At 39.6% G+C, this 14,370-nt stretch overlaps 2 protein-coding genes across 2 annotated transcripts in view; one reads left to right on the forward strand and one right to left on the reverse strand.

Annotated features, from left to right (window-relative positions):
• LOC104405933 (RING finger protein 151-like) overlaps positions 1-6,274 on the forward strand; it is a 7,021-nt gene extending 747 nt beyond the window's left edge. Inside the window, exons 2-6 of the mRNA XM_010014782.1 lie at positions 262-487; positions 1,665-1,804; positions 3,597-3,759; positions 4,950-5,070; positions 6,038-6,274. Coding sequence (XP_010013084.1) covers positions 282-487; positions 1,665-1,804; positions 3,597-3,759; positions 4,950-5,070; positions 6,038-6,274 — 867 coding nt within the window. The 5' untranslated portion in view covers positions 262-281. The remainder of the gene's footprint in view (positions 1-261; positions 488-1,664; positions 1,805-3,596; positions 3,760-4,949; positions 5,071-6,037) is intronic.
• Positions 6,275-13,745: 7,471 nt separating this feature from the next.
• Positions 13,746-14,370, reverse strand: part of KIAA1429 (KIAA1429 ortholog) — a gene marked incomplete at its 5' end in the record, with an annotated part of 21,064 nt that continues 20,439 nt past the window's right edge. Inside the window, 2 exons of the mRNA XM_010014783.1 lie at positions 13,746-13,903; positions 14,363-14,370. The exon at positions 14,363-14,370 is cut by the window's right edge and continues 151 nt beyond it. Of these exons, the coding sequence (XP_010013085.1) occupies positions 13,746-13,903; positions 14,363-14,370 (166 nt within the window). The remainder of the gene's footprint in view (positions 13,904-14,362) is intronic.

The raw sequence follows: 14,370 nt of genomic DNA on the forward strand, positions 1-14,370 counted from the left end.
CTTTGGCAGGAATGGTAACTAAAGTCTTTGTTTGCAGAATTCAGAGAAATTTGGATTGACATCCAGCAGTACAATCTTCAATTTTAAAGTACAATCTTTAAATTTTAAAGTCTCCAAAGGATGTGTTTGCATCCTCACTGTGAAGTTCTTTATTCACATTAAGTTCTCCATATTTCTAGGGTTGCTTCCAGGCCTTTTTGTGGATCTGGCCGTATAGACTCAGGACAAAGACTGCTTTATTTCTCTGTGTTGTTTTAATAGGTTGAAAGTGTGTGGAGAGCATGGGTTATGATATTGAGCGTTTCGTTGGCTATGTCAATGAAGGGCTGTTATGCTCCATCTGCCGCGACGTGTTAGAAGATCCATTACAGGCTCCTTGTGAACATGCTTTCTGTACTGCTTGTATACATGGATGGCTTGTTCATCACAGTAACTGCCCTGAAGACAGACAGATGATTGATGTAACTTTGCTGCGGCCTCTCTACAGGTATACAATGATCTTGCTGTATGTTGGAATCACGTGAATTTAGGATTTCGCAGCTCTGCTTGCACAGCTTTATCTCTTGTCATTTACTGTCACTCAAATTGTCTTTATCCAATATGCCTATGGCAGAAACTGATCGCTTGCGTGAAAGCATTAACATTTTCTATTTATTATAACAAACTTTCAAGGTATTAAGATTTCATACACTTAATTTGTTCTCCACTTTTTTATATCTTGAATGCTGATTCTATATACCTGGATGGATATTATTCCAAAAGTCTTCTACAGCATCAAAACATTTAATACTTTTTTAGAGAAATTGGGCAAAGCAACCATTGGCAACAGTCATGAAACACTGTATATCTTTCATTTTCCTTTTCAGCCTTACCTAGATACTGTCGTTGGGTTTATAATGAATAATTTCTGTAGATATAAACCCAACTTCTCACCTTTAAATCCTTTTTTAAAAAGGTCTTTAGCCATAAGAACATCTGTCTTGAGCTACCTCGTAAGGTAAAGCAGGCTGTTGTCACAAGTGTCTTCCATAACTGGTCAGGCAGTTGGACTAGATGATCATTGTAGGTCCTTTCCAACTATTCCCAGCCCATGGAGTTTCATCAGTAGATGCTACTTGCTGTTGAACCCCTGCGTAGTCTAATCTGCTCAGATTAGTTGTGTTTAAAACCTTCGGCCACGGATGATAAATTTACTCCATTTGTACTCTCAGTTTTTTTGTCACTAATGAGATTTTCTGTCTGAAAAGTTGACATATAGTGTAGACAGAACCCGCAAGTTTAATTTACAGATTGTTTGGTATGTACTAACTGTAGTCACTTTGGTTTGGCATGTTTAGAAACACAAAACTTAAATGATGACTGAGTAGCCCTAGTGTTTGTTATTGGTAACATCTGCTGAGCAGTGAAAGGTCATGGTTAAAAAATCATTACAAAATAAAGATTTCATTTGCACATTTAATTTTGGAGACTAAATTTTCCATTTACATTGTTTCTTTTAAGCCTGTTCTTTTGCAATATGGAAAAAAAGAATTAAACTGATTATTCACAGTTTTTCCTAATGGAGATTAGAATTTTGCTTTCTCTTCCCAAAGCTGAAAATACAAACTTTTCAATAATGTTCCCAGATATAAGAACAATTATTTATATTTTATTTTTGCATGTAGATACATGAGAAATGATTTAAACCGTCTTCAGCTACATTGCAAAAACAGGGAGTATGGCTGTCAAATGGTTTGTTCTCTGGAGTCTATAGACAGGCATGAAAGGGAGTGTGAGTACAGTCAGATACCTTGCTCCAATGCTGGTGAGTAACATTTAAGAAGTCAAATCCTTTATATTCAGAAAATGTGGGTTTATCATCTTTCTGTCAACAGAATGGCAGTAATGGCCATTATTTCCAAACAGAAATTCAAAGCTCTGGCATAATCTGCTCTTTACAGCAGTGGTGTGGGACAAAATGTATTACTGATTTATGGCAAGCATGATGGTTAGCAACAGTTTCTTACCCAAAAGCTGACCAAAATGAAAGGGTATGATGGACTTCAAATTTATGAAAATATAGTAGTGCATTTGCTTTGCTTTCTGTCTTTCAATGAGTTTGTCTTTCCATTTTGACTGCTTGTTCTGATGTTTGAATGAGTGTAATAGCACCTACAGAATGCTTACGGATCACAATTTACTTAAAAAGCATCTGGTTGCCTGGTGCATGTGCAGCTGCTCACTCTGTCATCTTGTTTTAACAAAAACCTGTCTTGGAAATAAGAATTGATTTAAGCTAAATTCTGTTTAGAATTGTTGAGTTCATGTTGAGGTTTTTATTTAAAACAAGCCTACGCCTCTCGAGGAAGAAACGTACTGCTAAAAAGTATCATAGTGTTAAAATTTCCCAGTCAATTTTATTCAGAGCTTCATATGTTCCTAGACAAAGTTAGTATCTAATTTGTGAGGCTAGGGCACAGCTAAGTCTGTTGTAATTAATTACAAGAAGATTAAGGTTCTAGAATTGCTCCACTGGAAGTTGTAATTTCTCTCAGCAATAAGTGACTCCTGCAGATGCTTCACATTCACCCGGTTTACTTTCTACAAAAACAGTAGCATTTAATAGAGTTCCCACACCTGATCTTTGATGTCTGGTGTTCAGGGCATGAGGGCTTTTGCTACTCCTTGAGCACTTACTCTAGAATACAGTGGAGTGTATTTTGAGTACCTCAATTACAAATCGTATTTATCAGTAAAGCTCTTCTAGAGGCCTGCCTTTTGTGATTTTCTGGTATAGTTTGTTGGCAAGTTTCATTGGTTCAGTTTTCTTAAATGGATTTATAATTAAATGCAAGTATGTATTACAGCAAACAGCACCTATAAGATCAAACATTAAGACTGCAATCTTCAAATTTAGAGTGTTAAATGTAGCAATAATGTATATAGTGTTCATTTTCAGTTCTCTACATTTTGTTTTTAATCAATCCAGGTTTGTAAAGTTTGTATCCTAGAATTTCTGTGGAAACATTTCTATATTTGAATCAGTTATTAAATGTTCATAAATAAATGTTTTGTTTATTTATGTGGTCTAGTACGTTATACGCAAGACCAAACAATTGTGAGGAAAACAAAGTTACATCCCATCTCACCCACATCTCTCTGACTAAGTGTCTTTGGACTTTTTTCCTAAATTTGATAACCTGAGGGGTTTTTTAGCACATGGGCATTCCTCTTCAATTTCAGTCAGTGCAGTCTGGTAGAAGCACAGGCGAGCTGCCTGTGTCTTAGCTTGGCATCAGCACTGTTATTTACTGAATTTGCTTTAATGGCAGACCAGCAGTAGAAGACTTTATAGAAAATACCCACTATCAGTTTTCCAGTGTTTTCAGCTAATGGATAAATATCTTACTAAGCCTTTAAAAGAGTGTTTTATTACTAGTTGTGTGTGTTATAACCATCATATTCATGTTCTAAAGAAATTACTTTTTTCATTGCTTTAACAGAGTGACAGTTCTTTAGCTCAGGACATTGCAGCTTGCTTCTGGTTTTGTTTGGAATTAATTAAAATGCTTTTGTTAGTTGTAAACAACTGGCTTGTCTTACTGTTTCCTGTTCAGGCTGTACAGTTCAGGTGGAACGACGTAACTTAGACGGTCACCTGGCAGTGTGTGAATATCGGAGCCGTGAATGCCCCAACGGCTGTGGTTACACCATTCTCAGTGTGGAAGACACACAACATAACTGCGTGGCAGAGCTAAGAACAGAGCTAGAACTACTTCGGTACAAATCTTCTCTTTCTTTGATGTTTGTGTTAGTTTGGGCCTAAAATCACTGCATAAAGCATGTCAAATACTAACACTGGTATGTGTTACATAGTCTATTAATTGCTTGATACTAATGGGCCAGAGTATTGGTATAGATCACCACAGGCCTGAAATTCTTACTGTTTTGTTTTGCTATTACTTTTTTTTGTCCAAGTTATTATAAACCCTAAAATACCATTGCTTGCAGTTGAACAAAGCTGTGAGCTGGCTATATACAATGACAAAACACCTAAGAAAACTAGACTGAAGTTGGCAATTTAATTTTTCCATTGAACTGTTACAGAACCAAAGTCACATTATTTAGTAATTATATTTAGTTTTTACAGATCCAGAAAATAAAAATCTATAATTATTTTACAGGTACCGACTGATAGATTAAACCTCTGAGGATCTAATTTTCAATTTTTACTAAAATCCTGACAGATTAGTAACAAGTCAGTGAATACGACTCTTCTTAACAGCATCCTTTTTTTCCTTCTATAGATATTTCTGTAGCTTTCCCTTTCCATGATATTCCAGTTGGACTTGGGTTTTTTTTCCCTGCTCCTTCCCATTTCTACCTTTCAACTCACTGTCTAAGTCTTGTGCTCTTGATCATTGCTGTGAAGTCGGGCTCAAATCTGGTTTGAATGCAGTGAGACACAAGGGATTTTGCTGCCTGGTTTCTGAACTCAGAAGGTTAATGTAGTAACAGCTAGTTTGGGGCTGTGAAGCTGTGTGAATGATTAGGCTATAATAGTTTACTTCATATTTAATGTCAACCATAAAAGTAATGATATTTAACAATTCTATAGTATTCAGACTTTTTATCTTGACTGCATGTCTTTAGTAATACTAAGCAAGCAGATACTATGGGTAAAAGGCAGTAAATCATTTCAAGTTAGAAATACATATTCCTGAGCTCACAGATTTACTTCAGGAATATAATACGGTTGTCCCCTATACAGACTGTGTGAATGGTCACAAAGTGCCGCCTGCTAGTTTTATTTCAATTACTAAACAGTACCTCCATGCCTCTGGAGGTGTGTCCTGCAGAGTGCGATGGGAATCACATCGGGCTGGCTGGCTGCAAGAAGGCTTTCTGGAGTTTGAAAATCGTTGTTTTCCGTGCCTGCAACACTTAACAAGGCGAAATAAACTTTTTAGGTCAGAAATGATCTGCAGAGTGGAGGAGGCAAAACATGAGATGGAGTCAAGGTTAGATTCACAGAGGAGGCATATGGTCCAAAAAGAGAGTATTCTGCAAAATGAAATTGAAGAACTGAAGGTAAACGGGATCATTTTATTTTCTTTTTTTCCCCTCTCCTAATAGTGTAACCCTTTGATTTTCCCAGTAGTATTCTCTTATTCTGTAAATGTAGTCTCATACAGATGAGAACTACATTAAGTATGGGAAGCAAAACAGGTGTTAGTACAATGCTTTGCAGGCTAATCTTCTCTGGGCTGAAGCAGGCTGAGTGTTCTGTTCATATGGTTTATCTACTTCAAATTCATTTGGAGCTAACCTGGGTACCCCTGCACAAGGACTGCATTGTTCTGTCCATAAGATGTTGGCAAATCAGACTGAAACTCATTTTCAGTGTCTAAACACAGGGCATACATCACAAATCAGATGTAATTAAATATCCGGCTCCTTTTTTAGTGCTATGCAAAGTGGCTTAATCCAGGGCTGACACAGAGCCCTGCTGCAGACAGTGGTATTTACACTCTGGTTCAGCTGTGGTCAAAAGGTTGGAAAGTTGCACTGTAAACTTAATCAAGTAATGGGCAAGGCCATCTTATCTTTTCATTCATCCAGTTCTTTTCTGTATCACAAACTAATGACTTTTTAAAGCCCAAAGCAAGTGCTTTATAGTTTGCATTTTTGTTTTTACTGCATGTGATGTTAAATCCCTAAGAATGTACCTGAACATACCCAAACCCTTACTTTGGTCAGGGTCTTGAAATAGAAAATGTAAGCAGCAACTGGGTAAATCCACTGTGTCTTATACTTTATAAGAAACTTTTTGCACTTTTAGGAAAACTGGTTTGGAATCTTTGAAACGAGACCATCTGAGAGGGTGAACGCAGGATTGTGTCTCAAGTTGTTTGCATTTATTCTGCAATCAAAATGTTATTTCAGTGTTGCTTATTCTTTATAATCCCTCGCCGTACATACGTGGCCCATTCAGCTTCATACCACTGCCACTAGAAAAGAGTTTGTTTCTTGCAGTAGATCTGTGTTTGCGTTTCAGAGTCAGATGTCACGAATGATGTCCGATGTACGCTCCCTGATGGCTGCAGAGAGGCAGCACCGTCAAGAGCTGGAGCAGGCAGAGCTGGAAAAGCGGGAATTAATGGAGCTGCTGAGGGGGCTGCAGAAGGACTGCCGGATAACTACTGCAGAAGGAAGCAGGAAGCCAACAAACTTCCGCCCTCTGACACGACTAGAAAGCGTGAAACGAAAACCTAGGGAAGTTACAGTTATCTAAACAGAAGTAAGCTCAAAAAGCACTTTCTTCTATTTTCTGTGCCCATCTGGCTAACTTTTCTACTTTGGGTGAATGACTGGCAAACTTTACTTGCTTTCTTTTAAGATCTATCTTACTATATTTTCTCTTGGGGCATACAAACAAATGGAAGAATTCTCGTTTAGGGAACATTGGGCATTAAAGCCAGCAATTGGCAAATACATTTTTAGCTAATGGTTTTATAAAAAGGGAGAAAGAGACTTGATTTGTCATCTCTTCAGTGCGTCATTTACAGGAGTCTTTCAAGCCTTTGAAAGTCAAGGATAAATAAAGGTTGCTACTTTCCTGGTCCATTGTAGTTCGTCTAAGTCTAGTTCATGCTTATGCTTGAAACAGAAAATGTGATCATCAGTAATGACATTTGGGATGTCCTTCATTTTGGAAAAAGTCAGTAACAGAATTAGTAAGTCAGTGATAGAAATTAATAGATCTTTGTCTGTTTATAGTCTGTAGAAGGTCTATTTCAGTGGTGGAAAGAAAGCACTTTATAATTCTGCAGCTATGAAACATCTTCAGGTGAGGTTGACTTTTACTTTAGAGTTCACTAATTTCCCAGGCTGATACATGCTGAAGAGACTAATACCAAAGCCTGAAGTAAGAGTCACCCAGAACCTTTTAAATACTTGTGTGAGTTACTTGGTGTTTGTGGGAGGGGGTCTGCATTTGGTTTAAAAATTTGAAGCTTTTGTATGTGCAAGTATCAACTATTTCTACAGGGTCCTTTAAGCTGAAGACCAGCCTATTTGGTACTTGATATCTTTAAAGCGTACATGAGTAGGAGTATCCTTAATTTTCTTCTGACAGGTTTAAGGCTACTTGAACATTAATGTCCACAACAGCTTAATATTGGCACAGTCACTTGGACTTTGGGTGTCTTTATTAGTCCTCAAGTTTGCAGTTGTGTAAGACTCACAAATACTGAATCACAGGGGCATTTATCTGTAAGGACTGCATGAGAAATCGGTGTAGTTCATAGACTTTTCTCTAAACTTCTCACCCGACCTGTTCACGTGGGTTTCAGTGGTATAACTAAGCCATAGTCTGTCTGTTGCAGCTCCAGTGAAGTCACTAGGGAAGAACCTGGCTCCCGTTTACTGAATGTGTTAAATCAGCTTTGAACTTTGAGGAAAATGTGTGCAGGTGCAGCAATCTGAATAAGCTAATTTTATAGTTTAGAAAGCAAATAGATTACTGTGCATGCCTTGCTGTCGCTCAGAGCAGTGCTCTAATGGCTGAGAGCATAACCAAAGAGAGGGGCAGCACATACGCTACATTATGAAGACTTGCAGTCAGAGCTGCCTTGATTTCAGGCATCAGTAAATCCTTCTGACTTGCTGTTTCTTTAGTACCACTGAAGCAGATGTGCATGTGTTCAGATCTTGTGCATTTAAAACCAGACAGAAATAACTCTTCTGTAAATGTTTTGGGTTTCTTTTTCTGAAAGAAAACATTCATAGAAAGAGTTATGTCCAAATATTTACTTGTTTTCAGTCCTTATATTGTAGATGGAATTACATTCATTGCCAGTATGATCACTGTAGCAGTCTCACTAACTCATGACGTGGCACATCTCTTCAGCAGCCATATTAACAACCTGAACCGGTAAAAGAATAGCTGTAATTTGGGAAGACCTTCATTCACACTAAACATCCAGTGGTCAATTCATTTACATCAGTGAGGATATTAGAGCCGTAGGTTGAAAGTAAGAATACTTTTATTACCTTGTGTTCTAAATAAGGTAGCTGTTGGTGTCTGTTGTCTGTGTGGCTCTATTTCAGCATTCACTCTAATTTGGAAGCTTCTTGGCAACACCAGATTTCATGCTGTTAGAATCAATCCGTGGTTTTCTGCGTGCTGTAACTGTGTGGTTCTGTGATGTGAATTTATCTCCTTTGCTTAATGTAAAAGAAAAATACTTCGAAATCCTGTAGAATTCAGATGAACTGGATCATCTTTCCCAAGTTGGAGGGCACAAACCCAGTCTTTCTGTTCTGACCACAGAAAAAAGCCAGTTAGTAGCTCTGCGTTTCCTCCATAATGAGATCTTTGCATTTGTCTGCTTTAGGGGTTTCACCCACTTATGTCACTGAACTGTTCCTAGTACAGGAAATGGGGTTTATTTAATACTTAGCATTTGGTGTGCTGTCTGTCCCCTAAGTGACAGATATGAAACTGCATGAGAAAAAGCAGCCTGGGTGCTAACAAAGGACTTCAATCTGTAGCTTCTAGCTGCCAGTTCTGAACTTCCAGTGTTCAAAGGTGGCCACGCTTTGGACTCAACAGCTGCTCGGATGACCCATCAGCTTGGGTTTCCTTTAGCAGCAAAGAAGCACTTGCAGAGCTATTTTAAATAGTCACATTAGTAGTTGATAGCATCAGATCCCTCCAGTTACTTTAAGATTAATCCCATTCCTCTGTGTTGATAACTGTTCTGCACTTAAGACTTTCCTCTGCTGATGAACTACGCACAGGGTGGCATATACTGAAGTGTGGTCATCATTTTACCTATCTTGTAATTAGCTAGACTGAAACTGAATAGCCCGTTATGTTAATATTTTCTCTACTTTTAGCTTTTCCAGTCCCGGGTATTGCACAGCTCTGAACAGCAGCTGGCAGAAGCAAGGGATTTTTTTCTTTCAAATAGCCTGTTAATCCTTTTTATAAAAATTGAGGGTCTAAATTTAGATTAGACATTAGGAATAAATTCTTCACTGTGAGGGTGGTAAGGCATTGGCACAGGATTATAGGAGAGACACTGCTAAAAGTGCATTACAGGAGGGCTGCAGCACTGAGTTACTGGTGGTGGTATTCTCATACTAAAGCAGAGAGAGAGCAGGCTGTGGAGCCGGGAGAGTGGAGGGAAGGGGTGTATGTGCTCCGACTGTCTTCCCTCAGCCTGAGACTAATGATGTGGCTCCACCAGCGGGTGCCACCAGGTATCTCACCACCGCAGACTGCTCGCCTGTGGCATTACAATTAACCTAGCATTAGAATTAAAAGGAGATTAAATCTTTATCCCCAGTTAAGTGGGTACAAAATGTCATAGTACCAAACCTGGGAGTTTCACAAACAAAACTCACAGAGCACGCTGTTAAGTAAAGTATGTGAGACTACCAGGTATTACAAGGAGGAATGGCTGGGGGAGCTGGGGCTGTTTAGTCTGGAGAAGAGAAGGCTCAAGAGGGGGACCTTATTGTTCTCTACAACTACCTGAAAGGAGGATAGAGTGAGGAGGTGGCTGGTCTCTTCTCAAAAGTAGCAGGAAGTAACCCCAGCCTTGGGGTAACGGTTGGACTTAAAGGTCTTTTTCCTACCTAGTTGGTTATGATTAAATTGGGTGAAAAAGAATGTATTTTAAGGAGGATGTATTTACTGGGGATGTATTTAAAGAAATTAGTATTTTAAAGAAAGAGGTCAAGTTTTATTTTTGAAAGGCAATCAACATTTACATCATCCTTCTGAAGACCCAAGAGGACAGTTACAAATACATGTAAACTGTTTCCCTTCAGCTGACTTCTCTACTGGAGAGGTCAAATTCCAGACAAAATACAGTTTCCCTTGTTTCCTTCAGCATTAAAGCTGAGTTCCCTGCGCTGCTGGGCTCCTCCCAGGCAAAAAGTTGTCGGTGGTCTTGGCCAGCACAGCCCATTGCTGCTGGGATTACTTGAGCTGGAGTGGGAACAGTGATTCTGGGGAGGTTTAGCTGAGTTTCAGCAAAAGGCCTGGAACCGAGAACTGCGCATCTGAGTCAGGTGCAGGACGGGCAAGGAAGAATTTTGCTGTCGTCCCAGCTGAGGTGGCAGTTTGTACTTGGTACCAGATCAACAGCCTCATATGAGATAGATAAACTCATTTAAGTAGCACACAAGAGGTTTTTGTCAGCACAGAAGGGAATGGAATTACACAAACAAAATACCTAATACAGTGAAGTAGTGGCCAGAAGTGGTTTTATATCAAATGCTGTTAGTGTTTTTAAGAAGTTTCATGTATTGATAGATCCCATGTGGCACATAGTTCCTAAGATGTACAGAATCAGTAGCCTTCTAAGTTAACTTTTCCACGTGCTGTCCTCTTGGACGTTTCTGGATGGTGCTTTTCTACAGCCATTTCACCTAGAACTGGAGGGGGTAGCATTCAAAAGGAGCAGTACGAGCCTTGCCTTTCTCTGTACTGCTTGTCAGGTGAAGGATGGTCAGTCAGGGAGATTTTACCACATAGATAGATGCCTTTATAAAGACCTACAATTCTATGCAACTTTCTATTAACAGATAAACACTGAACTGTCTTCCAGCATTATGGTTCACTGCCAGTCTATGTACGTTTTCTACCTTTATATACACAAGAATAAACAGTGCTTAACAGATCTTGATCTCTAGTCTGTACAAGACACAGTAACGCTCTTTGTATTGCGTTGAAGTACACTTTGTATAAAAGTTGAACTAATAAAGGGTCTACACCATAATTCCTGCCGTTTGGTTCACTTTTTTCTGCTGCACAAGTTTGAGTATTCTTCATCAGGTGAAACAGCAAAATTCGGGTATGCTGGCTGCACAGCACAGGGGTCAGGAGTAAGCTGTGTAGCAGAGGGTCAGTGCATGGGAGTGGATAAGGAGGTGTTTTGCCAAAGAGAGAGGGAGTATACAGTAATAAACAAGGCTGTGTCCCTTTTTTCAAGGACTTCTTTCCTGCCTCACAGGTGGGAATTTTGCATGGGATGAGCAGCCGCTTTGAAAGTGAAGAGCTACCCAAAGCTGAAAGCTCCTGGACTCCAGTCCTGCACAGACAGCAGGAGAATAAACCGCTACGGGAAACACCAATTCCCTCAACTGAAGGGATCTTGTTCCCAATACAGGTTTTTCACAGCCACTACAGCCACACTAACAGGGGATATGAACATGTAGGAACAGGAAAACAAAAGAGTTGTTCACAAGGTGTGATCAAGGGATGATCTGCTTAAGCAATCAATCAGCACAGCACACTCTAGAGCAGGAATCTGCTGTGTGCAATACTCAGTGTTACTGCCTTGAGCATCTGCTCTTGCCTGAGGGGAGGAGTTAGTGGGGAAAAAAAGGCTGAAAGCCTGCACAGCACAGCTACAGAGCACAGATAACCTGTTATCTGCCTACACCTATCCACCCGTCCACACATTTCCAGTGTTCTGGCGCTCCAGTCAGGACACAAAACTTGAACGTTTCTTTTTGGGCAGAGTATAAAAAGCAAAATTTAATACTTAAAATGTTAATCACTCATGGTAGGAATCCAGTTTAAAAGAGCAAATAAAGTACCTCTAAGTTTTAAACAAACAGCATTATTTCAAGTTGAATTTATCCAAGAAAGGAACTGCTTTGCATTGAAGGGTCACAGATCTAAATTCATTTAAAAAACCCAAAACAAAACATGATACATGTGTACTTCTTTTCAAGTTCAGCTAAATTTACAGAGCTTGCATACATCAAACAATTCAGCCAACCCTTTGTCTCCTCCTAGACTGAAAATGACCGGTGGGACATGCCATGTGTTTTAAACGTTCAAGAACCAAGACTTAATATTTACATATTTATTCCATGCTTGACACTTTTCATTTCAGATCCCCTGACAGAAAACAAATGATCGGTGTCCCTGCAAGCCTCCAACACAGGGAAGGTTCTGAAAATATAAAACCACCTTAAACACATGGTCTAAAGGAGCTGCTCAGCTTTGAAAATACCTGTGCAGCGCTCCTTAAAAACCAGCACCAATACCTGTAATGTGGTGAGAGCTCCACACATTGTAGTCATTGCAATTGCATTATTAGTAATGTTACAGCTTCCTGATATTTTACCACTCAGAAAACTGTCTGGCTGCCAATCCAGATCTTTGTTGTGTCATTTTAAACCTTTGTGGACTGACAGGATCCCTTGAACTGCACCCAGACAGTGAACAGGGGTTTATGTCAACTGACTTCATACAAACCAATCACCTCTCAGTGCGATGCTGTCCCAGTGTTCCCACAGAGAAAGGACACATAATAGGGACCTTCATTTAGTTCTGCAGTATAGAGCTAAAAATAAAATCAATTTGAAGTATTATCAAACTTTAGAAACACTCAGAATTGGGTGGTGAAGTTCATGAGTCTGGGCAGAAAAGCTGCCCAATGTAAGCTTACAAAGAACAAGAACATTACAACTGGGCCTTACTTAAATAGATGAAGACCCCTTTAGAGCACTTTTGTAATGCCAGGAGACCAAAGTGTAACTGAAAAGCAGGCTCAGCTAAGTCTGACAGTGGAGCTCATCTGTAAAATGGTACATTTATCTCACCCCATCCAAAAAAGCAATAAAAGGCTACCGAGAACCAGTTAATTCTATGGAATCCCATAGAGCCCAAAGGAATGCAAACACGTACAAAGCTTACTTCAACCACTGAGTTAAATACAAGATAAATTTAGAGTTGAATCCAGCGGTAACATTTCTTTACCAATTCCTACTTCTCAACGTTTGTTTTCGCACTACATCCCAGTCTAACACCAGGAAAAAAAGTCCCAACCATCTAGTGAACGGGAAGGTTTAGCACTGCTGCTTCACTGTGTGGTTCTACAGTTCAGACATCTCTCTCTACACCTCCTCCTCAGCCATGCAAGTGGGCAGAGAGGCAGGCAACAAGCAACTCCAGACTCTCAGGGTACAGGCACCCCGCCTTCGAATTTCAAAGCATACTCTGTTGTCCAATGAAGAAACTTGAGCTCCTAATGCATGAGCTGGAGTTGTAAACACTAGAACGTCACCTTGTTCTCCCTTAAGTTCAATGATGGATTTTCTACTGATTTTAGCAGGTGTGTGATCTTGTTTAAGTGTCTGCTCACGTTAGCAGAGGTGTACAACAAACCCTACACAAATCACATTCACATTTGTACTCTTTCACAGACCATTTTCAGTCAATCTTCTATCACCTGCTACTTCAGCTGCTGTCAGATGGACCTCATTCATTAGTAACTCAGACTGGCTAAAGACCAAAAAGGGGCTAATGGCTCTAAACCTGAGAGAAAGAGAACTAAAATTGCCTTACATATACATATATATATATATATTTGATCTTCTTGCGGTAGTAAGTCACGCACAAATCGCCTGTACCTTTCTTTTGGCACAATGAATATTTTAGAAGTCCTTCAAGTCTCAACTCGGAGAGGTTCTTTACTGAGCATTGTCTACTGAAGTCCACAAAAAAATTAAAACGTTCTTTCAAAAGGAACAAAAAATTTACAATTGTACACAAAAAGTCTTGAATTTTATTGAAATTTCAAGTCTTGTATCAAACAAAAACTTTTCTTCAGGCAAAAATATTCTCCTGGTGTCCTTCAGAGAGCAGTGACTCTGAATTGGTCCTTTACTGCCGCTCTTTCCTTTGTCATCTTCACACAAGTCCACATGGTTGGGCTGTTCCATTGGGTCTCATTTTATCGTGTGAAGGAACGTACATGACGACCTCTTCCACTGCCTCCACTAACAAACTTCCCTCTTGAGCCACCACTGCTACTACTATTAGCACTTGTCCAAGATGGTCCGATTCCTCCCCGGCCTCTGGAAGCGCGATCCCGAGGGCTCGGTCGGTAGCCTTAAAGCAAAGAAAAGTATACTCAGTTGGAAAAAACAAAAAAAAAAAGCCCTAGGCGTAGTAGCTGCTGGGAAAGCGCAAGGACAACATCAGGATGAGACACAAACCGCGTCCGGATTCTCCTCTTAATTCTCACTTTTCTTTTAGGCAAGTATTTTTGCTTTGATGGGCTCTATAGTTACCATGTAGGTACGAAGAGAACCGAACTGCAAAAGTCTGAATGCAAAATTAAGGTTCTGCGATCAAGCGTTCAATTCAGCAAGTTCTACGGATTACAGGGCAGTTGGTAGGAAAGTTGGGTTGGATTGGACACAGTCTCAGTGACAACTGTTCATATATGCTTAAAACATTTGCTGAATTTCAAGGTGTCTGCAGCATCCTTGCATGGTTTCATTTGTAAAGCAAAAATGAAATTCAAGGAATTTTCTATAGTTCGATGCCCATATGAATACCATGTACCTGCTGAA

The sequence above is a fragment of the Nestor notabilis genome, unplaced genomic scaffold (assembly GCF_000696875.1).
Source record: "Nestor notabilis isolate BGI_N333 unplaced genomic scaffold, ASM69687v1 scaffold15715, whole genome shotgun sequence".
Classification (NCBI taxonomy): domain Eukaryota; kingdom Metazoa; phylum Chordata; class Aves; order Psittaciformes; family Psittacidae; genus Nestor; species Nestor notabilis.